Genomic DNA, 25970 nt, shown 5'->3' with positions numbered 1-25970 from the left:
CCTGTCTGTACAGGAGCATGAGAGCACTTGGGGGATGGGGGAGAAGAGCCAAGGCCTTCCCTCAATAGCCAGGGCAGTGTGAACTTCACCCTCAAATCTAATACCTGCAAGCAATCTGGAAACACCACACTCTCTTATCTACAAATTTGGCACTCATATCATGGGGGAGGTTCGGGGGGGGACAGTCAAACTAGCTAATAGGTGTAAAGGGCCTGGATCGGTGACTGATAACAAATATTAGTTTCCTGGCTCAACGTCTCATCTTAACCAGGACCAGTGAAGTTGTTCGCAACCCCTCGACCTGGGTTCAAAGTGCAAACCGGCTGCACCAAGGGATGCAGGGATGAGCGGGTTGCGCCCCCGCGTGCTGCGCAGGAGAACTGCCGGGGACCGCCCCCCGCGCTTGCGCACAGGCGCCGCCCCCGAAGTTTGTTGTTGTTGTCCCAGACGTTTGTGGCGGTGGCAGCTGGCTCCGGTCACCGCGCCACCATGGCGGTGCGACAGGCACTAGGCCGAGGCCTGCAGCTGGGTCGGGCGCTGCTGCTGCGCTTCGCGCCCAAGCCCGGCCCGCTGTCGGGCTGGGGGAAGCCCGGCCCCGCGGCGGCCTGGGGCCGCGGAGAGCGCCCAGGCCGGGTCGTAAGCCCCGGAGCACAGCCTCGGCCGGTCGGGCTCCCCCTCCCGGACCGCTACCGCTTCTTCCGCCAGTCGGTGGCTGGGCTGGCGGCGCGGATCCAGAGGCAGTTCATGGCGCGGGCCCGGGGCGGCGCAGGCCCTTGCGGCCGAGCGGTCTTCCTGGCCTTCGGGCTGGGGCTGGGGCTGATCGAGGAGAAGCAGGCGGAAGGCCGGAGGGCCGCCTCGGCCTGTCAAGAGATCCAGGTGAGGGCGGCGGTGGGCGGGAGAGCCGGGAGCGGGCCGAACCTGGCCAGAGTGGAGCCCTGAGGCCAGTCGGGGCGGGGCGGGGCCTAGGCCAGGAGGAGGCGGGGTTAGGAGAGTGAGTGATCTGGGCGGGGCGGGCCCTTGCTGGAGGGGCGGGGCCAAATTGGACAGCAAGGGCGGAGTTAGTTGGATAGTTGTTGGGGCAGCCTCAGAATCCTAGTGGTGTTGGGGCGGGTCGTGAACCAGGGCGTGGTAGGAGCCTGGGCATTGGGAAGGGCAGGTCTCTGAGCCGTGATTGGGCAATTTAAGGGGATGGGGTACTCGTGAACCGGACTGAGTGGCGGGTGGCATCTTAGGTATGTGTCTAAGAGCATGAGGGCATGCCTAGACCTTGAGGGTAGGTAGGTCAGGGGATAAGGCAAAGATTAAGGTCTATCTATGGCTTGGACTGTAAATTTCTTGGAAATGATCTGTTAATTAAGGCCGACCTATTTCCCATTACTGACGGCCTGATATGCCGACACTTTGCAAACAGTACGGTTTAAAAGCTGCTGATTATTGGTCCCTGTTGCACTGTAACAAATGGCTTTGAGTACATTTCTTTTCTTTTGGGATGCATAAAAGGGGGACAGGGCCTTGATTTGTATATGTAGCCCAGATTTGTCTTTAACTCTCTTTTTAGTTTTTCAAGACAGGGTTTCTCTGTGTAGCCCTGGCTGTCCTGGAACTCACTTTGTAGACCAGGCTGGACTCGAACTCAGAAATCCACCTGCCTCTGCCTCCCGAGTGACATTTTTTTTTCAATTGGATATTTTATTTATTTACATTTCAAATGTTATCATCCAGCCGGGCTGTGGTGGTGCACGCCTTTGATCCCAGCACTTGGGAGGCAGAGGCAGGCGGATTTCTGAGTTCGAGGCCAGCCTGGTCTACAAAGTGAGTTCCAGGACAGCCAGGGCTACACAGAGAAACCCTGTCTCAAACCCCCTCCCCCCCAAAAAAAAAACCAATCAAATGTTATCATCCCCTTTCCCAGTTTCCCCTCGGTAAACCCCCTATCCCATTCCTCCTCCCCCTGCTTTTATGAGGGTGCTCCCCTACCCACCCACTCTCACCTCACTGCCCTGGCATTTCCCTACACGGAGGCATCGAACCTTCACAGGATCAAGGGCTTCTCCTCCCATTGATGCCAGTCAAAGCTATCCTCTGCTACATGTGCAGCTGGAGCCATGGGTCCATCCATGTGTGCTCTTTGGTTGGTTGGTAGTTTAGTCCCTGGGAGCTCTGAGGGGGTTGGTTGGTTGATATTGTTGTTCTTCCTATGGGGTTGCAAACCCCTTTAGCTCCTTGGCCTTGAATTTCTGATCTTTCTACCTCTATCTCCAAAGTGCTGGGATTATTGGTATGGACCACCATGCTTAATACACATCTTCTAAAACCCCTACCACTCTTATTCCTTGGTGCACTCATCATCCTAATTTACAGAGAGCCCATGCTCAAGAAAGATGAAAAGGTTTACTCAAAATCACACTGTTGATAAAAGGCAGTGCCCAAAGTTCACCCTTCAAAAGTCTGGCCCTCTGCTGAGCCAGACTGCCACTCCTGTTTAGCCAAACAGTGGGAGAGAGGCTGAGCAGAAACTGCAGTGAAGCTGGAATTTCAGGAGAACACAGAAGATCTAACATATTAGTATTTAACCAGAGTGGAGTTATGACTGGATACATGGAAGCTCTCGGGCCTTTTAAACTCTTAAAATAGCACAGAGACCTCTCTAGTCGCACAGTTGTCTGGTCAAGGTCACCCAGACAAACAGAAACAATAGGATGTGTATATTTAGAGCCTGGGACTTATTTTGAGGAGTTGGCTCAGGCTGGTCTGGCAGATCTAAAACCAGCAAGCAGGCCCAGGGAAGAGCTGGTTCTGCAATTTAAGTTCTTAGGTGGTTGGCTGCCAGAACTCAGCCTTCTTTGAGGAGACCAGCCTTTCCCCTGGGGTTTAGAACCACTTGCTGAGTCAGACCAGCCCCTGCATGCTTCAGGGTAAGGGCTGAGGGGCAGAGGCTTAAGCACCATGCTCTAAACCATCAATGAAGGACCAAACAAGCATTTCTTCTCCTCCCTGTTCCTAGTACTGGAATCCAGTTCCTGTGTCTTACATAGTTATGCAGGGCGACCCTGCCTCAAACAAGCAAACAAACAATAGGAAAAGGTATGAGGCCAGGTGACAGGTAAGCCAGTGTAAAGACTTTCACCACCACTGGCCATTTGACAAGTGTGCATGGAAAGTAGATGAGCTATCCATTCACACTTCCCAGAATAGCTAACCTATTGTAAGAACAATAGCTGACACCATGAGGTGGGGAAACGGGAGCGCTCATTCCTGGTGTTGTTGCCAATGGAACATAATACAAAATTAAATAGGTGTTTATCTCACCAGCCTGTCGTTGAAGTTGTTAGCATCTACTGGGGGAAACAGAAACAGTCACACAAAACCCTGTGTGCTGCAGTTTCTGTGGACAACAGTAACCCTAACCTCAGAAGATTAACAATAGACTCATTCTCCCTGGTAATTCCACTTCTGTATGAATATTTGGCATAATGGAAATTGTGTACAGACCTTTCTGCACTGAAGCTCAAGGCTACTTACTGACAATAGCCAGGGGATGAAGTGACCCACCCCACGCCACCCCACCCCGAGTCCTTCAGTGCATGAATGGATAAACAGAGTAGATACAATGGAGGGTATTATCCAGCCTTTGAAAAGGAATTCTGGCACCTGCTACACATGGATGAATCTTAAAGACAGTATATGGCTCTAGTTCTAAGAGGCAGGCTTCTCTACATGCCCAGACAGAGAGGAGGAAGAATGGAGTATAGTTCTAGAGTAGGCACAGAGTCTTATAGTTTTGCAGAGCTTGAATGATGATAGTGGTTGCTTAGCAACATGATCGTTCCTAACACTGCAGAAGTATTCAAATGTATGTCATACATATTTGACAAAATGTGCTAGGCATGTTGGACCATATCTCTAGTCTGAGCACTTGTGGGAAGCAGAGGCAGGCAGATCACTGAGTCTGAGGAGAGCCTGGTCTACATAGCAAGCCAGATATATATGTAGTGAGACTCTGTCCCAAAAGAAAAGAAAAATTACAATTTAATTATAAATCTATTTAGTGTAGTATATTGATGATGGTAGCAACATTGTTCATAATACCCAGGAACAAAAACATCCACCCATGAGCGAAGAGACAGTAACATAAGCCATGGTTTGTATGTTCATGATGAAGTCTCCCTCTGCAGTTAGCAAGCAACCAGCTAGACATGCAGATTGGGACCTGAATATTCCTTGGACAGCAGGCTAAATGTAGAAACTGGGGCTTAGAAAGCTGCACGCCGCATGATTCCATGTCTAACTCTCTTAATATGGGTCGTTTGAAGATGGCACTGTGGCGGTACAGAGGTTGGAGGAACCAAGGAGCAGCCCTGTGTCTTGACTGGGTGGTCATCACATGAGACCACATGAAGTGAGATTGTAGGAGGCTGCACACTGATGCACAGGTGTGCACACATGCATACACATGGATACACACATGCCCACACACATGTGCATATACACATGCAAGTGTGGTTACAGTTAAGTCTGGACCATGCAGTGTGGAATGTGCTACTGCAGTATGGTATCTTGTGCTCAAAACCCTGGTTGATGGGGATCACTCTGCAAATATCTCTCCCACCCCTTGGGATTTGGGTTTGTAAAGCTATGGGCAAGGGCACAGCCATTTCCATTNTTTTTTTTTTTTTTTTTTTTTAAAGATTTACTTATTTATTATATGTAAGTACACTGTAGCTGTCTTCAGACACTCCAGAAGAGGGCGCCAGATCTCGTTGCAGATGGTTGTGAGCCACCATGTGGTTGCTGGGATTTGAACTCTGGACCTTCGGAAGAGCAGTCGGGTGCTCTTACCCACTGAGCCATCTCACCAGCCCCCATTTCCATTGTATTAAACAGTTAGAAGCTTTGGTTCAAAATATAGTAGCTTCTAGGGACCCAGTGCCTTAGGAACCACAGAAGGTGTGTGTGACAGGCTGGTCTCCAGGGCTGGTCCTGGAGGAAGGGTGACCCAGTCTGGGCTTGAGTCAATAGGGTTTTGCCAGGCACAGCAAGAACGCAGATGGGGGCCTGGGGAGGAGAGATCGGGAAGGGACTCGGGGAGAGGGGACTGCAGAGCAAGCCCAGATAGATATGCAGGGCAGGGGCATAGCTCAGTGACAGTACTTGCCTAGCGTAGGTAGGGCTCCAGGACCCCAGAAACCAACAAGTGTAGGCGTGCACAGCACAGCCTGGCAAAGCTCCAGGGCAAGCCACAGCTGTCCCCTAGTGACCACAGGGGATGGGTTCTAGGTCCTGTTCAGTCAGATAGCCAAATACATAGGAACCAGGTTAATAAGATGACAGTTCTGTATGGACCCGTCCATACTCCTGTGAGCTGTCAGTTGTCTGTATATCACTCACAGTGCCCAACGTGGCATTACACAGACCAGAACAAATGCCACGTGACTGTTTGTAGAATAATGCCAAGTAAAAAGTGCCCATACAAGTTACTTGTCTTGTTTTGTTTAGTTGTTAAAGACAAGGTCTCAGGCTAGGCATGGTGGCACACTCCTTTAATCCCAGCACTTGGGAGGTAGAGGCAGGTGGATTTCTAAGTTCAAGGCTAGCCTGGTCTAGAGAGCGAGTTCTAGGACAGCCAGGGCTAGACTGAGAAACCCTGTCTCAAACAACCTACCCCCCCCCTCAAAAAAAAGAGAGAGAGGAGATGTGTGAGAAAGACTGTCTTAGGCAATGAAGCAGAAGCAGGCTGCATGAGAACCCTGTATCAATGTGCCTCCCCACTCTTGTGTTTGCTATGTAGGTGGCCCCTCCCAGCCCCCCCCCATTCCCCGCCCTCCACCTCCAGATAACTGCATTCTTTTCCCTCACAGGCAATTTTTACACAGAAAACCAAGCATGTGTCTGACCCACTGGACACGCGATGCTGGCAGGGCTTCCGTCTGGAGGATTATCTGATAGGGCAAGCCATTGGCAAGGGCTGCAATGCCGCTGTGTATGAAGCCACCATGCCCACGCTGCCCCAGCACCTGGAAAAGTCCAAACACCTTGGCCTTCTAGGAAAGGGCCCGGGTATCGTCCCGAAGGGAGCAGACGGGGAGCAGGCTCCAGGGACCCCCACCTTTCCCTTTGCCATCAAGATGATGTGGAATATCTCGGTAAGGATGGACTGTCCCCCTTCTGAGCAGGCACTTCTCAAAGAGATTGTCTTTGGGGACTGGGGGAGACTTTCACAGGCTTTCCACAAGAAAGCCTATGAGGTTAGGCTTCTCCTGTCTTATTTGAGAGTCTGATGCTGTTGGTCTCAGATTGTAACATGTCCACCATCTACCAGGGACTCAGGTCCCATGGCAGATTTGGATTCAGTCAGGGTGGACCTTGAGTGTCTGATTTTTTCACAAGTTCTGATGGTGCTGCCCAGGCTTCTGTTCTGTGAACTACTCTGAGCAGCAACTGCCTAAACCACCGGTTTCTGAGCTGACGCTTAGTTCATCTGAGGTCAGCCATAAAACCATTCACTCCTCCTTCCATGACTGGCTTCTCTGGCCAGGGAGGAGCCATGGTCTTCTCTATACCCCAGCATGATCCAAAGCTGTCTGTCCCCCTCCCTGTGGTCAGTTTTGAGCTGGTGGTGACAGAAGACATCCCTGGTAGCAAGCATCAAGGGCTCTGAAATCTTGGCCTCTGTTCATTTCCAGGGCCACTTGACTACCGAGAGTTCCAGGTATAGCAAGCGTTCTCTAAGTGGTACCTTCCGCCAGTTTCAGGGAGTAGATGGTTTGGGCTTGCCACGTTAGAGGTGTTTATCTCACCTCGATGGTCAAAGCCAGATCTAGGTTGCAATCGTCTTGGTTCAGATCTGTTTAATCACACGTGCCCTGTGGCTGTGTTTCAGGCAGGTTCCTCCAGCGAAGCCATCTTAAGCAAAATGAGCCAGGAGCTGGTCCCGGCAAGCCGCGTGGCTTTGGATGGAGAGTATGGAGCAGTTACGTGCAGGTGAGCACTCCTTTGCCCACCGAGCAATCACGCACTCTTTGAGAATAAACGTCTCCCCAGCACTCAGCACCACGTCTACTACGCTGCACAGTTATCGTATGATGTCCTGTAAGGATTTTTGATTTGTGGATAAGTTAAACTTGTCTCACACCAGCTAATAATGATGCTGGTGGCTGATTCACATGGGTGCAGGAGTAAACACCATCCAAAGAGGCCCAGTTCAGAAGGCTAGGCATTGTCCTAATTCTGGCAAAGCAGTGTTTGGGTGTAGCGCCACCTAGTGGTAAGCCTTTGTGAATGAGGCGCCACCTAGTGGTTCACACGTACTGTCTCCACGGGCGAGAACACTATTGACAGTGGATGAGAGCCTGAAGTGCAAACTCCCGTAGCCCTGACCCTTCTACTTATTTCCATGACTTTCTTAGCTGCCTGACCTTCGGTCCTATGTGTCTGTACGATTTTTCCAGGTTTCTCTGGTTGACAATTGGTTCTGTATTCTACCTCTGGTGCCTGTGCCAAGGGTACTAGCTGAAATTCTGCTGGGTCTCCAGAGACACCCCTCCCCCTCCCCCCAGAACACTCATGGGCCACTTGGCCTCTGTCTGGAAACCTCAGACTCTGCTCCTTGCTGCCTCTCCCACCTCAGGTCCCTTGCCCTCCCCACTCCCGAAAGCTCACACCACCTTCCTCAGAAGCCGGAGCATTGCTGTCTGCATTGCTCAGGCTGCAGTTTCTGCACACTGCAGACAGACCTAACTTGGACGAAACCTCCCATCTCCCCACACTGCCTTGAAGCTACTATGACACCTGCCAGGGTGCTGCTAGCCTCCTGCTGAGGTCCTGACACTCCGTGTCACCATTGACCCAGGGCAAAGACAGTGCTACATAGTGCAAGGACCCACTCCTGTGACACAGAGGGGCAGTACAAGAACACACTAGGCCCCAGGACAGGGCAGGCATCCTCCCGAACTTGGCTCATCGCTGGGGACTCCTCCGTTCTCCTCTGCACCCTTAGCACTGGTGCTCCTCTCTGTGGCTCTTCTGGTCCTGCAGGCCTTTGCTTCCAGTCGCCTTCCCTGTGTCCCCTAAGAGAAGTGACCTCCCTGCCTGTTCCTTTTCCCAGCAGCCATCAGGATCTCAGATGAACCCATGAGCACCCTGACCTCGGTTCCTAATGCCCGCTTTTGGTTCAGTCAGCTTTGGCAGAGAGGCAGAGCCACCCTGTCCACAGTGTTAACCACCGTGCTTCTGTGGGGCCCTGGCTGTGGGGCATCCTGCAGGAGTGAACAAGGGCCACCAGGTGGCAGCCCTACAGCGAACTGCATCAGTGTTGGGGACTCATTTGGGAAAGGGGATGCTAGTCCCTGTGACTGCGGAGATGACTTGGGCTGGGTCCTTGTCCTCAGAGAGCTAAAAGAATTACTCCTGCTTTGAATCTCAAAGCGGCAACTCTGCTCTATACATAGTTCCAGCATTGTAGCTAATGCCTGGCTCTCTGCGTGACCGTAGTAAATGCTAACAGTACATCAGCCTTGCTGAGTCCCTGTGCTGCTGAGCACGACTGTAGTGCTCTGTGTGTATCAACTGCCTTGCACAGAGCGTTGCTATCTGAGTCTGTATTTCCCACTCTGCCCTGAGCTCAGAGGGAATGAGTAGCATTGCCCAAGGACTGAGTGTGGCAGCCGCCAGGGTCTCTGAACCACTGTGTTCCGCCATGTGAGATGGATAGATGGGCCAAAGGGTGGGCTAGAATGGGAGAAGTCACCCCTGTTGGGGTGCAATAGCTGGAAGAGAGCAGACCTGCAGTGGATATGGCAACTCTGCCTGAATGGGTGCTTGTGGTGGTGGCCTTAGCTCGTCTGCCCAGCACTTGTCTCTGATGCTGGCCCCATCTGCTGTTCCATTTGCCTGAACAGAAGATCCAGAGATGGTCCCAAGGAGCTTGCCCCACACCCTAACATCATCCGGGTTTTCCGCGCCTTCACTTCATCTGTGCCCCTCCTGCCGGGGGCCCTGGCTGACTATCCTGACGTGCTGCCCCCACACTACTACCCAGAAGGCCTGGGCCACGGTCGCACACTGTTCCTCGTTATGAAGAAGTAAGTGGTGGCGCTTGTGTGGGGGTGGGGAGTAAGGATCGTGCAGCAGCCTCTCCTGTCCCCTGGGAGCTGGTCTGTGCTTGGAGCACAGGGAGGAACAAAGCACACAGAAATGCAGAGAGCTGTGTTAGAATGAACGATAGATCATCTCATCTTCCAGAATGTGCTCTTGGCACCTTGGTAGCTCCCCCCTCTATGGCGTCCTCTTTCAGTGCCAGCTAACTTCAGAGACGGCACTGAGGAGTTGGGGAGCGGCACTGGCATGGCTTCTGAGATGCCTGGGAATAAAGATAGGAGAAACTCTAGACGGGGAAAGGCCCAGTCCTAGCACGGAAGGAGGCCATGGAAATTGTGATCCCCAGACATTCTGTCCCCTCCTGCCAGCTACCCCTGTACCCTGCGCCAGTACCTTGAGGAGCAGACTCCCAGTTCTCGCCTGGCTACCATGATGACCTTGCAGTTGCTGGAGGGCGTGGACCATCTGGTTCAGCAGGGTGTTGCCCATCGGGATCTCAAGTCCGACAACATCCTTGTGGAGTGGGACTCAGGTAGATGCTGGCCAGAGCCACAGTGCTCTGGACACACCCAGAGTGCTCCAGGAAGGGGGATTAGAGACCCTGAGGGCAGTGTGTGTGTGCCTCTGTCTCCTTCTCTCTCCCTTATGTATTTTGAAAGGGTCATTCACTGAGCCTGGCGCTCACTGTTTCAGTAAGGCTAGCTGGCCCCCAAGGCCCTGGGATCTCTCTCCATGATGGCCCTAGTGCTGAGGTTATAGCTTTGACATGGGTGGTGGGGATCCAAGTAGGCCCTCATCACTCTAACCACTGAGCCATCTCCCCAGCCCTCTGAATATTCTGTACTGCCTTCTTTAGCTCTACTTCAAGAGAGGACTCCCCTCCATCTCATGGGTAAGATAGGCAACAGCCCTCTTACAGTTCCTGGGGTCTTCTCTGTGACCCCCTTGCAGAACAATACCATCCTTCCTGTAGTTCTTGAACCAATGAGAGGTAGGCAGATTGTGGCCCAGTGAAAGCTGCCCACACAAACCCCCGGCTTCTCCATCACTGGCAGTATGCAGTGAACATGCAATGAGAAGCCCTGCCTGGGATGTTCTAGAGGATTGCAGGGCTGGAGAGATGGCTCGGTGCTTAAGCGCTTCTCTCTTCTGGATGGCATGAGTTTGGTTCCCAGCACCCAGGTGGAAACGCACAGCTGCCTCTAACTCCAGCTCCAGAAGATCTGGCGCCCTCTTCTGGCCTCTCCAGGCACCAACACACATAGATAAAAATAAAACAAATCTTTTTTTTTTTCCAGACCTGAGGACCGAACCCAGGGCCTTGCGCTCTACCACTGAGCTAAATCCCCAACCCCAAAACAAATCTTTTTAAAAATTAAACTTAAAATAATTAAATGTGTCACTAGAAAGCTTTCTTAAGGAACTCCAGGAACCTTTATTTCCCAAGGTCCATTTGTTAGATTACTGGCATTACAAACTCAAATATAAGACTCCTAGAATATAAAGACCCTTGGGGACCATTTAGCCAAGGGTGAAGTCTCTGAGTTGTAGCTAGTCTAGTTCATCCTTATCTTGGTGGTATCATCTGGAGGGGATCTGGGAGGGGCTGTCAGGAGTACAGGCAGACTGCACCGCTCACCTTGGCCGCCTCTCTGCAGATGGCTGTCCCTGGCTGGTTATCTCAGACTTCGGCTGCTGCCTGGCTGACCAGCATGTTGGCCTGCGGCTGCCTTTCAACAGCTCCAGTGTAGAGCGTGGTGGCAATGGCTCCCTGATGGCCCCTGAGGTGAGTCCTGCCTGCTGTGTTTGTGTCCTGCTAACAGGGGGCATTTCCTAAATGTTCCCAATAAGCAACAGCCCCCACTTTCACTGGGCTGGCCTGAGGTCCCTGGGAGGCTTGTCTGCATCAATGGGCGGCTGTGGCAGATGTCTCCGGGCTTCATGCCTCCCTGTGATGCATTTACATGCTGGGTTCAGATTTGATCCCAGCTTAGGTTGTGCATGAACACAAAGGATAGGCCCAGTGGGGCCTGACCTCTCTCTTTCTGCTTCCCGCAGGTGTCCACAGCCCATTCTGGCCCCAGTGTGGTAATTGACTACAGCAAAGCTGATACCTGGGCTGTGGGGGCCATCGCCTATGAAATCTTTGGGCTTGCCAATCCCTTCTATGGCCAAGGCAGTGCCCACCTCGAGAGCCGCAGCTACCAGGAAGCTCAACTGCCTGAGATGCCTGAGTCGGTGCCTCCAGAGGCAAGATGGCTGGTGAGGTCACTGCTCCAGCGAGAGGCCAGCAAGGTGAGGCTGTTCCCAAGCTCTGGCCTCTGGGTGAGGGCCTCTGCTCATGTCTGAGTCAAGGCTAAGTTTAGGCAAGTTCTACAGTGTTAAACAGAGCCTGTCGTATACAGGCAAAGGCTAGTTACAGAACAGGGTAGGTTTCAGAAGAAACAGGGCAGGAAGCTGGCCAGTTAGCCCTGAATCAGAGGCCTAGCATCGTAGCCTCTGGGTCCTTTTGGGTCCCTTTCACTCCCTGTTCATGGGGCTTTGGCATGCTGGGCCATGTCACCCGTGCTTCCCAGTCCTTTTGGCTTTGGCTATGTTAGAGTTGCTTAGGATGGCCTGGCAAGATGGCTCAGCAGGTAAAGGGGCTTGCCATACCTGACAACTGGAGTTCAAAACCTGGGACCCACACGAAGGCAAAAGGAGAGAGCTGACCTCACCAAGTTATCCTCTGACCTCCACACACACATGCACAGCACGCACACCCACACACATCGGATAGATCCAACAAGAATGAAAAAACCTTAGGGCCGGCAAGATAGCTCACCGGATAAAGACACTTGCTGCTGAGTTTGATCCCCACGACCCACACAGGAAGGAGAAAGCCAAACTCCTGCAGCCTGCCGCCCCCAGATAAATAAATGTAACTAGAATATTTTGTTTAAAGGAGACTGGTTTGGAAAGAAAAGGATGTGTTTTTGAGAAACATGTAGCAAAGATGCAGCAATGGAAGGAGCACTGCTCTCAGCCCAGCAGGAGCCCAGAGGCCAGTCTGCCTGAGCCAAACTTGCAAAGGCAGGTCTAGTTCAGGTGGCTCCTTAGAAAACCCTGAGACAGGCCTCGCCTCAGCCTATTGTTCTGCAGCCTCCTCACCCTCACTGTTCACACTCCTCACTGTTCACACTTCACTGTTCACACCCCTTACTGTTCATACTTCACTGCTCACACCCCTCACTGTTCACACTCCTGTTTACACTCTCACTGTTCACTCACTCTTCACATCCTACTGTTCACACACCTCATTGTTCACACTCCTTGCTCTTCACACCCTCACCTCCTCATAGCAGCTGCTCAGCAACTACATCAGGTGCAAAGGCCTTTGGCCGCAGTGCTAGAGACCAGAGCAGTGTATGGGACCCCTTCATGACAGAGGTGTCCCAGCAAAGCCGACATGGGCAAAGGTCCTGGGCTTGGTTAGGGGGTAGCTGAGGGAAGATCAGGAGGAAGAATCAAATTGGGGCAGGCCTGTGATGACACTCCCTCGGCTGCAGTGTGGACCATGTGCTTTGTGCAGGCATTCTGACGGCACCTTCCATTGCTTTGCAGAGACCATCTGCACGCTTAGCTGCAAACGTGCTGCACTTAAGCCTCTGGGGCGAGCATCTTCTAGCCCTGAAGAACCTGAAATTGGACAAGATGATTGCCTGGCTCTTGCAGCAGTCAGCAGCCACTCTGCTGGCTGACAGGCTGAGAGAGAAGAGCTGCGTGGAGACAAAGCTGCAGATGCTGTTTCTGGCTAACCTGGAGTGTGAAGCTCTCTGCCAGGCAGCCCTCCTCCTCTCTTCCTGGAGGGCAGCCCCATGATGGCCCTGTGCTGCAGTTACTAAAAGACTAAGGGGCATCTGTGTCGTGATGTCATGATGGTGTACGAAGGCTGAAGAAGGTGGCTTGGCTGGGTGGGCAGGAGTCAGGGGACAAGCTGGAGTGGAGGAGGGGCTGGTCAGCCTTGGGCTCAGCGAATGGGAAAAACAGCCTTGAACAGTTCAGGAGGGAGAGAGGCACTACCTGTGCCCGTCCAGTTAGGTTCTTGGGCAGAATTAAGACATCAGGCCAGACCAGGAGTTGATAAGCTATAGAGGGCCAGACAGGGAATGAAGTAGTTGTAGTAACTAACCTGTCCCTGAGGCAAAGGACAAGCAAGCACTGCAGCGAGGCCAACACTTAACTTTGCTTGTCGTCAATAAGTTCTGCTCATTTTTCTCAACCACTTAGAAATGCAAAAAAAAAAAAAAATAGCTTTAATTTGTAAGCGGCAACCAGCATGGCTCATAGTCAAATTTACCAATTCCTGGGCTAAATGCATTCTTAATGTCTAACTCTTTAAAGCATTAAAGACAGTCTCCATGCTGAAGATGTGTACACTGGAGCCAAGTGTCCTCCCACCAGGGGAAAATCACACTCACTCTGCTGACCAGGAAGCACTCCCCGCCCTTGCCGCCCTGTGATGGTGGATGTGGACAGGCTGAGGGGGTTAGACCCGTCCTTCCTGGCTCTGAGACCCAAGACAGGGCAGTAGCTGGCAGTTTGTGGTCCCTGTCCCTCATGCCAGGAATGGGCTTTATAACAGAGGTGGCCAGTATTGCCTGGCATGTGCCCTCTGGGCTGAGGGCAACGCTGTGTTTATGACCATCCTCCTACGGCAGGACCTGCAGGGCTGGTGCAAGGCACAGGTGTGTCTGCAGGGTCTGGGAATGCGTCCCTCAGAGCCGCTGAGCTGCAGCAGGCACTCGGTGTGGTGTGGAAGCTGGGGGACTTGTGCCAGCCTTACAGGAGCCATGGAATATTAAATTCAAGTTTACAGCATAGAGCAGAGCACAGTGTGCTAAACTGAGGGTCTGCCATTAGGAATGAGTCTCACGCCCTAACAGAGACAGTTCACATACATTTTAACACAGTTTAACAGATGTGGCTGGGCTGTGGCTCATGTGCATGCCTTTGACCCCAGCATGTAGAAATCTCGCAAGCATTCAAGGCGAGCCTGGTCTACAGAGTGAGTTCCAAGACAGCCAGGGCCACACAGAGAAACCCTGTCTTGAAACAAAACAAAAACAAAGGAACTAAAAGAACACTGATAGGACCTAGAGCCAGTGAACAGGAACACAGGGGTTTGGTTTATTTTATGCATATCGTGTTTTGTCTGTACATATGATGTATCACTTGAATACCTGGTCTCCTGGGAGGCCACAAAAGGATCCCCCCAGGCTACCATTACAGACAGTTGTGAGCTGCCATGTGGGTGCTGGGACTTGAACCTGGGTCCTCTGCAGTGCTTAGCTTAGTCATCTTTCCAGTCCCTCTCGGGTCTCTTCAGCAGCAATTCTTAGGCCAGCTGTCAGTCTAGTTTCCACTGTGTGATCCCCACCTCCCTGAGGAGAGATGAGAGGCACGGAGGCTCTGGCACGGTGTCCCTAGGCAGCAGCCCTGCCATCATCAGTGTCATGGGGCCAGGTGACAGGTGAGGGCAGTGGTTCTCTTTATTTTAGAAATGGGGGCGGCTGCACATACAAAAATTGCCACAGAGTGATTCAAACTTGGAAAACTTACAGAAAAAAAAAATTGTTCCCTGCCCCCCGCCCCATAGTCCTCGCCCTCTGAGGTAAGGCTGCGCCATTTTCCCATGGCCTTTAACCCGACCGATCCATTCGTGATGGCCTCGGCCGTGCTGTGTGGACCCCAGGTTCTGGCTCAGTCAGACTTCTCCTTCTCCTTCATGTGCAAGAAGACGATGCTGAAGATGAAGAGCCCAGCCATCATGGAGAAGGCACTGGCATAGTAGGGATAGGCGGAGGGGATGAAGCGCTCATACTGCGTATGCTGGAGTGGCCTCACTGACACCTGTAATGGGACAGAGATGACAGGTCCTGGTGGCTGGGAGGCCTAAGGGCGACACCTACTGGCCAGAAACAGGACTGCCCCTCGCTTACCTGGGTGGAAGAGTACAGGTGGGTGTAGCCTAGCCGGTTGTAATCCACTTTAAACTGGAATACGCCATACACGTCAGGCAGCTTGAACTGGACACTGTACTTGCCACCTGGGGAAGAAGCAACATTAAAACCAGGAGGGTTTCCCAGGGGGAAGTGTGTCCTGTGGCCGGCACAGGTGACAGCTGAGAGGCTTTCTCTGGCAGGAGTCACACACACCTTTCCTCTTCAGGAAGGTCCTCACGAAGGGGTCGATGCGCACGAACTCCAGCTGAATGTCATCACCATCAAAGGGTACCCACTTGCCATTGGAGAGCTGTTCTATCACGATGCTATACTCCTGAGAGGAGAGGCCAGGTCAGGACTGCCCTTAATGCCCACCCCAGAGGTGGCAGGGACTCCAGGAGGCCCGCAGTCACTGAGCATGGCTGACCACTCCTCGGCAGGGCAACAGCTGGAGCACCTCTGCCTTCCTGGGGCCTGAGGTCCTTAGTGCGGTACTGAAGTGTGAGCGAGCAGGCTGCCTCCTCCCCTCCAGCCTGCAACATCCAACCCAAAGCTCCAACTGCTATGTCACTCAACCGATAAAGCTGACTGCTCCACCAGGTAGACGGAACAGGCCCTCCCTCCACTGCTGTGCAGCCACTCCACATCTCTGCTGACTCTCGGGGACAGACTGAAGTACACAGTCATCCTTCTGGACGCCCCTAAAGCCTCTGTGCTGAGCCCCCCGATCTTAGGACTGCCCTCCCAGGACCTCTTACCACCAAGTCGGTGACAGTGTAGGCATTGGGTGGAGCCATCTCGCCCACCCGGTGATGGGACACAGGCCCTACTCGCAGGACCCCCTCCTCCTTGAACACCCAGCGTGAGAGGGCCACAGCTAGTTCATAGTTGCCTGTCTGAGGGTACCTGCAGAAGGGAGGGAGAGGGGAGGCTGCAGCCCACTTCCTGTTGGTGCCAGCAGGCCAGCACACACTACCATGCTCCATGCCATGGCATTACCTCTGCGCACCGGGTGTGGCCTTCTGCACTGCCGAGTTGAAGAAGGCATCGCTGAAGAAATCCAGAGAGCCACTGAAGATGACCCGGGCGTTGTTCCTGGCCTGGAGGCCGGCAATCAGCAGAGTGTTCCTCCCCACCGCATGGGGGTACTGCAAACACAACAGGGCGGTCACCTGGGCATTACCAGAGTACCGGCAAAGCCACCACAGCAAGTGGACAGCAGGCTGAACCCAGCTGGGCACTGACCGACATAGCTCTGCTTCCACGCCCACCTGACGGAGGACCTAGGATCCCACTGTTTCCACCACTGTCCCGGTCCCAGCACCTCTGGACCGAGGTCAGCATGGCCCATGGCTTCATGTATGTGACATGTGTATGTGTGTGTGTGTGTGACACGTGAGTGTGTTTGACATGGCTCTGCTCTGGGTTTGCCACTAGGCCCAGGAGCTGGAGCATGGAGCCTGCAGAGGCTTACTTACCTGGGTGATTGGCTTATCTGGGAAGAAGGAGTAAGAGGTTGAAGAGCCTGTTAGGATGTCCAAAACCAAGGGATTGTCCGGGTCTGCCACCATTCTGCAAGCAGGAGAGAGCTGCCTAGCACTGAGCAGGCTGCCTAGCACTGATGGCTGCGGGACTTGGGGTCCCACACCATCTCCCCTAGGGAATTTCCAGAGTAGTTCTTCCCTTTCCCATTTGTTCATCATCCATCCATCCATCCATCCATCCATCCATCCATCCATCCATCCATCCAAAGATATGGTCTCACTAGCCAGGCTGGCATGGAAGCCCAGATCCCCCTGCTTCAGCCACCTAAGTAGCATCTGGCCCGGAAGGATCCTTTCTCAATAGCCAAGCACTTGGGCTCCTCATTTACAGTGAGACTCACTGGCATCACCCAGGGGAAGGGACATTCTCAACCTTAAATTTGGCTTGATGTCCACAAACAGCAAGTGGCCCTTGTCCCTCCGGGTCTCGCTGGTCCCCTGCACACTCACCCAACTCCTCGGAAGAGAATGGGGTTCAGAGATGACTTGCCAACAATGGTCGGGGCCTTCAGCAAGTTCTCAGTGTCGGCCACAATGAGCGTATGCTGTGAAGGGGACGGACAAGGCAAACAGTCAAGAAGAGGGTCCTGGCCAGGGAGTCCTGGCGACTTCCAGCTGGTCTCTACGCAAAGCTGAGCTTTGCTGGGGGATCCAGATATCTGAAGGGACAAGCCTGCCTACCTGGCCAAGGTCAGAGACATCATAGTTGTGGTGGTCGATGACAGCTGTTTTTTCTTCATCAAACTCAATCCCACACTCACTGCCCAGCTCCCGAAGAGGGTCACCTGCACAGATCCAAGAGATTGCCTGGCTGAGCCCTGGTCGGTCAGATAACACAGGCCACAACTTCACACCTCACCCTCACCTGGTCAGCCACGGTGCCCTGAGCCTTCAGCAGGCAGGCCACCACTTCCAGGGCTTGGATGAGTAGTGGAGCTAAATGACAGCCACCCTCCTCACATAAAGATTTAACAACTTGGTTCTACCTACACCCTCTTAGCAAACTTGCCAAAGCCAAAGCCAATGCTGGCTTCAACAGGCCTGAGCTCACCTGTCCTCCTCACTACCCCACACCAAGTAACCCACTGAGATGAAAGGCTAGCACTGCTGCAAACAGGCCTGAGCTGTCTGCTGCTGGAGCTGAAGGACCAGGGCATGAACTAAGGATACAATTCTCTTCCTACTGCTGTGCAACTTTGGACTCCACCCACTGCCTCCCTGACTTCCTGGTTCCCCCTATAGTGGGTTCTTCACTGCCTCCCTGACTTCCTGGTTCCCCCTATAGTGGGTTCTTCACTGACTTCCTGGTTCCCCCATAGTGGGTTCTTCTGAGGCTGCTTAGATTCTAACACCAAATTTTGGTTCCTCAAGATGTGGTTGCCCCCATGAACAGATCCTCAGGGACTCAAGCGATGCCGTGTGAACTCTCTCGACAAGTTCACTGGTCAGTAAAAGGCTAGAGCCTGTGATTGGGCAGGGGAGGGAGAAAAGTGGGACTGGAGATTTGAGTTGAGGGGTTTGCAGGCAGTGAGACAGAGGAAAAAGAAGCCTCCATGACCCAAAACCACAAGGGCAGGAGAAGCAACAAGTAACAAGGGACCTACAGCTGGGGAAAATGTTAGATCTGCCCAATCTAGGCTCACGGCTTGTAAATACAACACCTGGACTGTGTCTTTTATACAGGCTTGCTAGGATTATAAATTCATACCACACCCGTAAGGGCCAATGCATCTCTCTCATTGCCTCCCTGGCCAGTCCCACGCTGGCATCTCCTGCATGCAAAGCTCTCTGAGCTCCATGGAGAACCGGTGCAAAGTCTTACAACTTCCTAGGGCAGACTTACCAATATCAGAGCTGGCAGCCACCAAAACGCTGCCGCCACCATCAATGAAGGCACTGATGGTCTCCACGTTGATGTTGCCTCCAAAATCTGCAAGAAGGCCCCAGACACAGTGACTATAGGCACCCTGTCCCCCTCTGACACCTGCATGGAGGTAACAGACCCTCCAGAGCAGCCAGAGCTCCCAAAATGAGAGGGTGGGGGAATCCACCACACCTGTTACACGGCACAAACCCGCATGATCGAAGCAATGCCCTGGCACTCAGATGCAATTACCAAACGTGTCCTGGTCACATCTGTTGACGTGACAGCACACATTCCAAGCCACATCTATTCACTCAAAAAACGCTCAACAGCCCCACCCATGCTTCACAGTACTGCTGTTCAAATACTCAGATGCACCTTCGCCATCGCTGGCACCATGCCTGGGCCACCCTCCAGTAGTCTATCAATGTCGATCCACCTAAGCTGTTTGAGGAAGTACCACAGAATACACAGAAGACACTCACTGGATTGTAAGGCTCACTGGCCTAACACTAACGGCTTCCTTGTTCCCATTATCCACAGCACAACCATTCAGTGCTTTAAACATCACCCAAAGGGCTTGCTGGCCCCCAGCATTTGACCGCTGAGACTCTGGCCAGTTCACTTAGTGACTGACCACTGCTGCCACCAGCACCAGGTGTGGCTTGCTGAGCCCTAGGGTTCTCTCCAGAGTGAGTCTGGTGTTTAACCTAAGTCTATCTACTTCCTTGCTAAGTATTTCCTATGGGCTGGGAACAAAGAAAGGGACAATGAGGGAAGGGAGACACTGTGTTAGTGAGGAGAGCCTTTGTCCAGTGACACATGTGAAGATGGAAGGGTTAGCCGGGCAGCAGCATAGCAGAAGAGCACATAGGCAGAGTGAACAACAGCAGTGTCAAGTCTGCCAGGTAGGGTGAGCTACGGGGCTAGACAGGAGGCCAGGAGTGAGGTGAGGTAGCCAATTATTGGAAGGCTGGGACTGGTGGAAGGCACTGGATGGAACATTCTGAGCTGGAGAACAACATGACTTCCTTGGTCCCAAGGTGGAGCTGGGTACAGGTAGCATGTGGGTCAGAAGCTACTGTGCCAGGCTGTGAAAGCATCCTAAACCAGGAGTAGGTGCTGGGGCGCCAGGGAAGGGGCTTTCCATGGGACCTAAAGGGAGACAGCAGGAGCCAGGGGTGGGGCTGGGGGGACTGGCACTTTAGACAGCTGGCAGAAGCCACTCTTGTGTGAACTACAGAATACAGAGTAGCTGCCAGGGGAAACAAAAGGCCATCCATGTTTAACTGAAAGAGAGAATGGCAGGGACATCTTACCCCAGACAGGGACAGCCTGGGCCAAAGATGAAACGGAAAAACTACCTAGCACATTCACCAAAAAAGCAAGGCAAAAGAAATGGCCAGGGCTGGAGAGACAGCTCAGTGTCTAAGCACGCAGGCTGCTCTTCCAGAGGACCAGGGTTCAATTCCCAGCACCCACACAGCAGCTCACAACTGTCTGCAATTCCAGTCCCAAGGGATCCACCACCCTCTTCTGGCCTCTGAAAGCATTAGGCATAAACATGGTGGGACATACATGCTGGGCAAATATCCATGCAAAACAAACAAAAAAACAGATAAGAAATTGTCAGGCTGGACAGATAAATGGCTCAGTGGTTAAGAGGACTGGCTGCTCTTCCAGAGGACCTGGGTTCAATTCCTAGCACGTCTGTAACCCCTGTTCCAGGAGATCCAACACCCTCACACAGACATACATGCATTCAAAACACCAATATATGTAAAACAAAAACAACTAAGTTATATTTTTTAAAAAAGTGTTTAAAAAGAAAAAAGAGCCGGGAGGTGATGGCGCACGCCTTTAATCCCAGCACTTGGGAGGCAGAGGCAGGTGGATTTCTGAGTTTGAGGCCAGCCTGGTCTACAAAGTGAGTTCCAGGACAGCCAGGGCTACACAGGGAAACCCTGTCTCAAAAAACCAAAAAATAAATAAATAAATAAATAAATAAAAAATAAAGAAGGAAAGAAAAGACGTTGCAAAGGAACTGGAGATATCGTGAAGACACATAGGAAGTGGCTAAAGCTATGGGAAGGGCAAGCATCTCTGCAAGATAAAAATATGAGACTCTCATGTCATCTACTCTCGGTTGGGGACACCAGACTCTCAGGCCCAAGGGTTAAGAACACTTCTCCAAATACACACATGGCAGAGAGAGACAAAGTTCAGCTCAGTAGATCTCAACAGAAATGTCTAGTGGTGGACTGAACTGCCTTGTAAGACAGAAATAGTTAAGTGTTAAGTTACAGATCTTCACTCCATTCAGTAGTCTCTGAGGGCTGGTGAGATGGCTTAGCAGGCAGCCACAGGTCGGTCACTGGGTTCAAGTCTCCAGGAAGGGCTGGAAATGACAAGCAGTGCCTATTACCCAAGCATCAGGAGGCCGAAACTGATCCTGAGAGCTCACTGGCCAGCCTGCTTAGTCAAAATGGCAAGCTTCAGGTTCAGTGAGAGACCCTGGCTTAAGGGAGTGAGGAGTGTGACAGAGTAGGTGACCCGATTCTACACGTCCACAGAAGTGTGCACAACCTCACATACATGCATATTTCCCACCACCCCCGATACCAACTAGCCTTGTGTTAGTCAGCCAAAACACATTCATCAGGACTTAAGGGGTAATGGGCATGTATGTATTTGTATTCTTATGACCTGCAGAATGACTTTTTACAGCAATCCATGTTAATAATGTGACAAATCTTTGTACACAAGCAAGTCAAATCAAGAGCCTCTTTATCAGGACCTTTGTTAGAGAAAACCCCCTTCTCCAGAAGCGAAGTGTCTACGGTGACATTTGGCACTCTATCCTTAGCTGTATCTTTTTGACAGATGAAATCTCCGAGGCCCAGGCTGCAATTAACATTTTCCTCTACTATACTTCGAAACTCACCCCAAGATCCAGAACATGCCCAGGAACAAGAAGACAGCCGTCTCCTGAGCCCTCCAATCCCAGTTCGAGGGGCGACGCGCGCCCTTACCTTCCACCGACGGGGAAAAGATGATAAGGTTGTCATAGAGGAACTCCCCGTACTTAATGAGGGACAAGCTGGGGTCATCTGCGGTCTTGAAGGTGAGCTCAAAGCCCCGGTCTGGAGGAAAAGAAACCGGGAACCCCTTCAGGAGAGGAATCCCTGCTGCAGCCCTCGGAGGGGGCCGCCGTCTCCGCCCCAACCCGGGCCATGCCCTCGGCTCGGCTCGGCGCGGCGCTCACCCTTCAGGCTGCGGAAGAACAGCGAGTGCGTGTCCCGCACGTTCAGGTTGTCCAGCAGCACGAGGGTGCGGGGGCCGCTGGCGCAGACGCAGCCGAGCGCGGCCAGCAGCAGCCCGCAGAGGGGCCAGGCGCGGACGGCGAGGCGGGGATCCATCTTCATCTCCCAGCAGCCGAGGCCAGCACCTGGGCACCGGAAGCGTCCCTCGCGGCCGCCCAATGGCCGCTCGCAGCGGTGGAGTACCACCTGGAAGCGGTCCGGGTACTCCGTGGCCCCGCGGCCCACGCCGCTGCGGGGACGGACCGAGAAGCAGGGAACGCCGCCGGAAGTGGCCCTCCGGAGGCCGAGTCTCTGTACTTTATTGGCGAAACGCACTTGAGGCCCCGCCTCCCCCATGGAAAAGGGCCAATCCAACAGAGACAGCTCCGTAGCTGCTGCCAATCAACAAAGCCGGGCGCCCTTTGCCTCCGCCCAAGCCAGCTCCCGCCAAGGCTCTCAAACTCTCCTCTAGCGTCTCCAGATTTTCCGTTTCCTAGGCAGCCGCCCCTTTTCCCCCAGGACGCAGTTGTCATTACCAGGACCAGATAGGGGTGACTTCCTCGCCTGTCGCTAGTCTCACGGGCTCGGAAGCAGGCGCTTATCTCTTGAGAGCAATGAGGTGGGGAAATAGGCTCTGGCCAAGCCCGAAACAGGGTGGATGGCCAAGGAGCAGGTTAGTGATCAAAAGGCTCTTCACAACCGGGATTGGTGGCTCGTGCTTTTAATTTCAGCACTCGAGTGGGAGGCAGAGGTAGATCTTTGTGACTTCGAGGCCAGCCTGGTCCACATAGTGAGTCCAGGCCTGCTGGGGTCACATATTGAGAGCTGGTATAATGCGGCGGGAGGGAGCAACTTGGCGGGCCCGGCCAAGGTGATCCCCTGAACAATCAAGCCACGCGACAGACCTAGTGTAAAGAGGATTTATCTTCGGTGGAAGGGAAGGGGACTTGGGACGGGGTAGAGACCGAAAGGGGGGAACAGAGAAGGGTAGAGAAGAAGCCAGCTGAGAACATCTGGGGGGAGAGAAAAGAGAATAGGAGATAAGGAGAGAGGCAGGGTAGCCGAGAGGAGTCCTTACACGCCTGGCTCGCACCTGGCTGGCGGCTACCCAAGCTGCTGCGTGGAGCCTAGCGGAATTGTCTATAAGCCAACATGGGGTGCCAGCAAGATGGTTCAGCTGATAAAGGTGCTTGTTTGCCACCAAGACTGACGATGTGAGTTCAATCCCTGGGCCCCAGACGGTGGAAGGGGAGAACGGACTTCTGCAAGTTGTCTTCTGACACACACACAAACACACCAACCCAAGATTCAGGACAGAAATAAAACGTAGAGGTCTAGGGATGTGTAGTTCAGTGGGTAAGATGCATGTAGTATCTAGCATGCAGGAAGGCCTGGGTTTGATGTCCAGTATCATAGAAAACTAGGTATGGCGGCTGGCAGCTGTAACCTCAGCACTCGAGATACAAACATCAGGATAATTAGTGCAAAGTTGTCCTCACCTACATGCAAGTCCCAGGCCAGCTGGATGTGACCGTCTCCATATAATAATTATCGTTCCTAAACTTCTCTGAAGCCCAACCCCACCACTCAGTGACACTGACTTTAGTGATGTGCCATTGTCAGGACACCCTTTCAAGGTACCCACCTACACCTCTCCCCATAGCTTCAACCCCCTCTGTTCTCTGCTCTGAGTACTGCCAGCCTTCTCACACACCCTTGAGTTGCCCACCTGCTACCTGTTGCCCTTTCAGCTCCCTCCACAGGTGCCCGCCCTCCCCAGGACTCCCACCTGAGATCTGTATCTTTGCTTTTCCATGGTGGTGGGTGGGGCTTTATTCCCTCAGAAACCTGAGCAACCTCCCCTGACTGGTTCTACTGCAGTGGCCTTTGGTAGTCTGACCCTGTACCCTGGCTGCTTCCGTGAAAACTCCTTGACCCAAGGATAAGTAAGGCCTACCACAGTCTCTGGTATAAGAAGGAGGGCAGAGTAGCTCAGTACAGAGCTAGCACATACTCTAACCCTTCACAGAATACCACAAAGTGGGTGCAGCTCTCGTTTACCGAAGTGGTGAGGAACTGTCAGCTCCCTTGACTGTGGGCCCACCGAGGTCAGGCTTGGAATACAGAGGGGAGGGCTGTCATGGCGACCTGGATTCATTTCTGGCTATGTCAGGACACAGTTCCAGTTCAGGTCCCTGAAGCCTGGTAGGACAGCAGTAACCACACCTGCTGCACAAGCCTGAGTTCAATCCCTAGAAGCCACCGTGGATGGAGAGAAGCCATCCTGGAAGCTGGCCTCTCTCCTCTCCGTCCAAGCATCACGACACATGTCCCCAACTCAGGCACACACAATAAAGGGGGGGGGGGGGGTGGAGTGTGCTTGGGTGGTTTGGGGAGGTACTTGGTGGCTGGAGACACTTGCTGCCAAGCCTAATGACATAGTTTCAATCCCTGGGGCCACATGGCAGAGGGAAGGAACTGACTTCCACAGGTCACCATCCAACTTCCACATGCACACCATAGCACATGTGCCCCCACAAAAAATATTTATATATACACACACACACACGCGCGCGTACATAAACATACACACACAGAGAGGCTGGAGAGATAGCTCGATTGGCAGAGTCCTTGAGAAAAGATACCTGAGGTTGCCTTCTGATCTACACACATGCACGCACACACATGGACACATACATACAAACCAGGCCATTTCTGCCTCAGCAAGACATGGTTCTGTTTGTATAGTCACTTGTGCTGGTGACAGAACCTCTAGAGCTGCTGCAAGCAGTGACCAGTCTCTCTACAGGACAGCAGGGCAGGCCCCAGGAAGCATCAGAGGGTTGGGAAAGGGCGCTTATTCCAAAAGGCAGTTTATTGGGCAGCTTTCTGTAAAGCACCTTCTCTGGGCTGCTGTCCAGCTAAAGGTAGGCTAGGCACAGCAGCTGGCTCCAGGTCTACCGTGTGTCACAGGTTCCCTTGGAAGGGGCCAATCACAGAGGCCCAAATCTTAAGTCACCAAGATGTTGAGTTTTGTCCATGTGGCTGGCAGCTTCTGTGCTCTGTGTGAGAATGCCTGGGGAGATCGGTGGGCATCTGAGCCCATGGAGGTAGACCCACACTGGCTAGTGTAGGCTCAGTGGCAGGCAAGTCAGTAGGGACATTGGCTCCTGTGAACAGCTGGAGCAGGCCTCTCTCTGAGAAGTGTAGTCCAACTTCCACAAAGCTCAGGCCCTGGGCCAAAGGGAGTTCTCTAGGGAATAGGGAAGGGAACGTGTCTTCCCAGGGCTAAGATCCCCTTGGGCTTGGGGACACTGTGGAGTAGGAGAGAAGAGGCCTGGTTGGGGCTTTGCAGAGAGGACTCGGAAGTTTCTTGAAAGCAGATAGCAGCAGGCAGCTGGATCACAGAGGCTCACCACCGAAGCTGTTTTTGCTTTTTTTACGCTTGGCTTTGGAGAAGGGGATGTCAAGGGACTCCAGGCGGAAGGGCCGGGGCTGGGGCATTTCCGGGGTCTGGGTGGGCGGCAGGGCAGAGTTGTTGCTCAGAGAGGAGTTGAGCCCCGGCGGTGAGTTGTGATATGCTATGGAGAAGAAGCAGAGGGCACCGGTGAGTGGGGACAGCACCACACATGGAAAGCAGAGGGTCTGGCAATACCTGCCTGCCTGAGGCCCTTGCTCTGCAGCTAGGACCTCTCTAAGGATGCTCTGCTGGGATCTCAGACCTAGACCTAGCGTCACTTCTGAGTCCAAAGGGTCTATGGTAGGGAATTGTGGGGAATTGCAGGCTGGTTTCCAGTTGAGCTGAGGTCTGAACCCTGGAGGTGATAATTCACCTTCATGACACAGTAGGCGTTCCCTCATGCTCTTGGAACTCTGGCCCCTGCCTGAGTTACCACCCCCACAGCCCCCACAAGAGAAGCATGGTCAGTAGTCACATAGGCAATGGCCCATTCAGGCTAAACTCCTCCCCAGTTACCTAGCAACAGTAAAGACCATAAAAAGTGCTGTTCAGCCCCACCTCGATCTCTTACTTCTTGCTCTTACTTGTCTCCCTCTTACCCCTCACTCTCTCCCCCTCTCTCCTCTCTGTCTTCTCTCCTCTCTCCTTTCTTTGTCTTCTCCTCTCCTCTCCTCTCTCTAGCCTTCTCTCTCTCTCCTCTCTCTCTCTCCCTCTCTTTCT

General features: G+C 52.9%; 3 protein-coding genes across 8 annotated transcripts in view; 1 reads left to right on the top strand and 2 right to left on the bottom strand.

The window, feature by feature from the left end:
- The first annotated feature begins 414 nt into the window (after nt 1-414).
- On the top strand, nt 415-13504 carry Pink1 (PTEN induced kinase 1). Its single transcript, XM_021160393.2, has 8 exons — nt 415-876; nt 5859-6143; nt 6881-6981; nt 8898-9080; nt 9465-9628; nt 10755-10882; nt 11155-11391; nt 12700-13504. The coding sequence occupies exons 1-8, from the start codon at nt 490-492 to the stop codon at nt 12955-12957; spliced, it is 1743 nt and encodes a 580-aa protein (XP_021016052.1). The 5' UTR covers nt 415-489; the 3' UTR covers nt 12958-13504.
- A 732-nt stretch (nt 13505-14236) lies between these two features.
- Nucleotides 14237-22050, bottom strand: Ddost (dolichyl-diphosphooligosaccharide--protein glycosyltransferase non-catalytic subunit). The gene is made up of 11 exons (XM_021160900.2): nt 21754-22050; nt 21521-21631; nt 18468-18554; nt 17306-17409; nt 17075-17169; nt 16559-16652; nt 16080-16228; nt 15839-15986; nt 15294-15414; nt 15078-15184; nt 14237-14988 (listed from the first exon to the last, which is right to left on the bottom strand). Exons 1-11 carry the CDS (start codon nt 21911-21913, stop codon nt 14839-14841), a joined length of 1326 nt encoding a protein of 441 aa, XP_021016559.1. The 5' UTR covers nt 21914-22050; the 3' UTR covers nt 14237-14838.
- Nucleotides 22051-24630: 2580 nt separating this feature from the next.
- Kif17 (kinesin family member 17) overlaps nt 24631-25970 on the bottom strand; it is a 39107-nt gene continuing 37767 nt past the window's right edge. For 4 of the 6 annotated variants that reach the window (XM_029475717.1, XM_029475719.1, XM_029475718.1 and 1 more), the window contains exon 15: nt 24632-25371. In XM_029475717.1, coding sequence (XP_029331577.1) covers nt 25193-25371 — 179 coding nt within the window. In that variant the 3' untranslated portion in view covers nt 24632-25192. Of the gene's footprint in view, nt 25372-25970 lie in introns of all 6 variants that reach the window. The other 2 variants (XM_029475720.1, XM_029475721.1) reach the window with 1 other exon arrangement.

The sequence above is a fragment of the Mus caroli genome, chromosome 4 (assembly GCF_900094665.2).
Source record: "Mus caroli chromosome 4, CAROLI_EIJ_v1.1, whole genome shotgun sequence".
NCBI classification, from domain to species: Eukaryota; Metazoa; Chordata; class Mammalia; order Rodentia; family Muridae; genus Mus; species Mus caroli.
This window is presented reverse-complemented; position numbering and strand designations above follow the sequence as displayed.

What these genes read in the sequence shown, in the direction of transcription:
- Pink1 (XM_021160393.2), top strand. Translation starts at nt 490, where the DNA reads ATGGCGGTGCGACAGGCACTAGGCCGAGGCCTGCAGCTGGGTCGGGCG. An exon ending in CGGCCTGTCAAGAGATCCAG is followed by an intron (nt 877 to 5,858) that starts GTGAGGGCGGCG and finishes TTTCCCTCACAG; the next exon opens with GCAATTTTTACACAGAAAAC. An exon ending in TCCAGCGAGAGGCCAGCAAG is followed by an intron (nt 11,392 to 12,699) that starts GTGAGGCTGTTC and finishes ATTGCTTTGCAG; the next exon opens with AGACCATCTGCACGCTTAGC.
- Ddost (XM_021160900.2), bottom strand. Translation starts at nt 21,913, where the DNA reads ATGAAGATGGATCCCCGCCTCGCCGTCCGCGCCTGGCCCCTCTGCGGG. An exon ending in GGCTGCCAGCTCTGATATTG is followed by an intron (nt 17,410 to 18,467) that starts GTAAGTCTGCCC and finishes GGATCTGTGCAG; the next exon opens with GTGACCCTCTTCGGGAGCTG. An exon ending in GCCACACCCGGTGCGCAGAG is followed by an intron (nt 15,987 to 16,079) that starts GTAATGCCATGG and finishes TCCCTTCTGCAG; the next exon opens with GTACCCTCAGACAGGCAACT.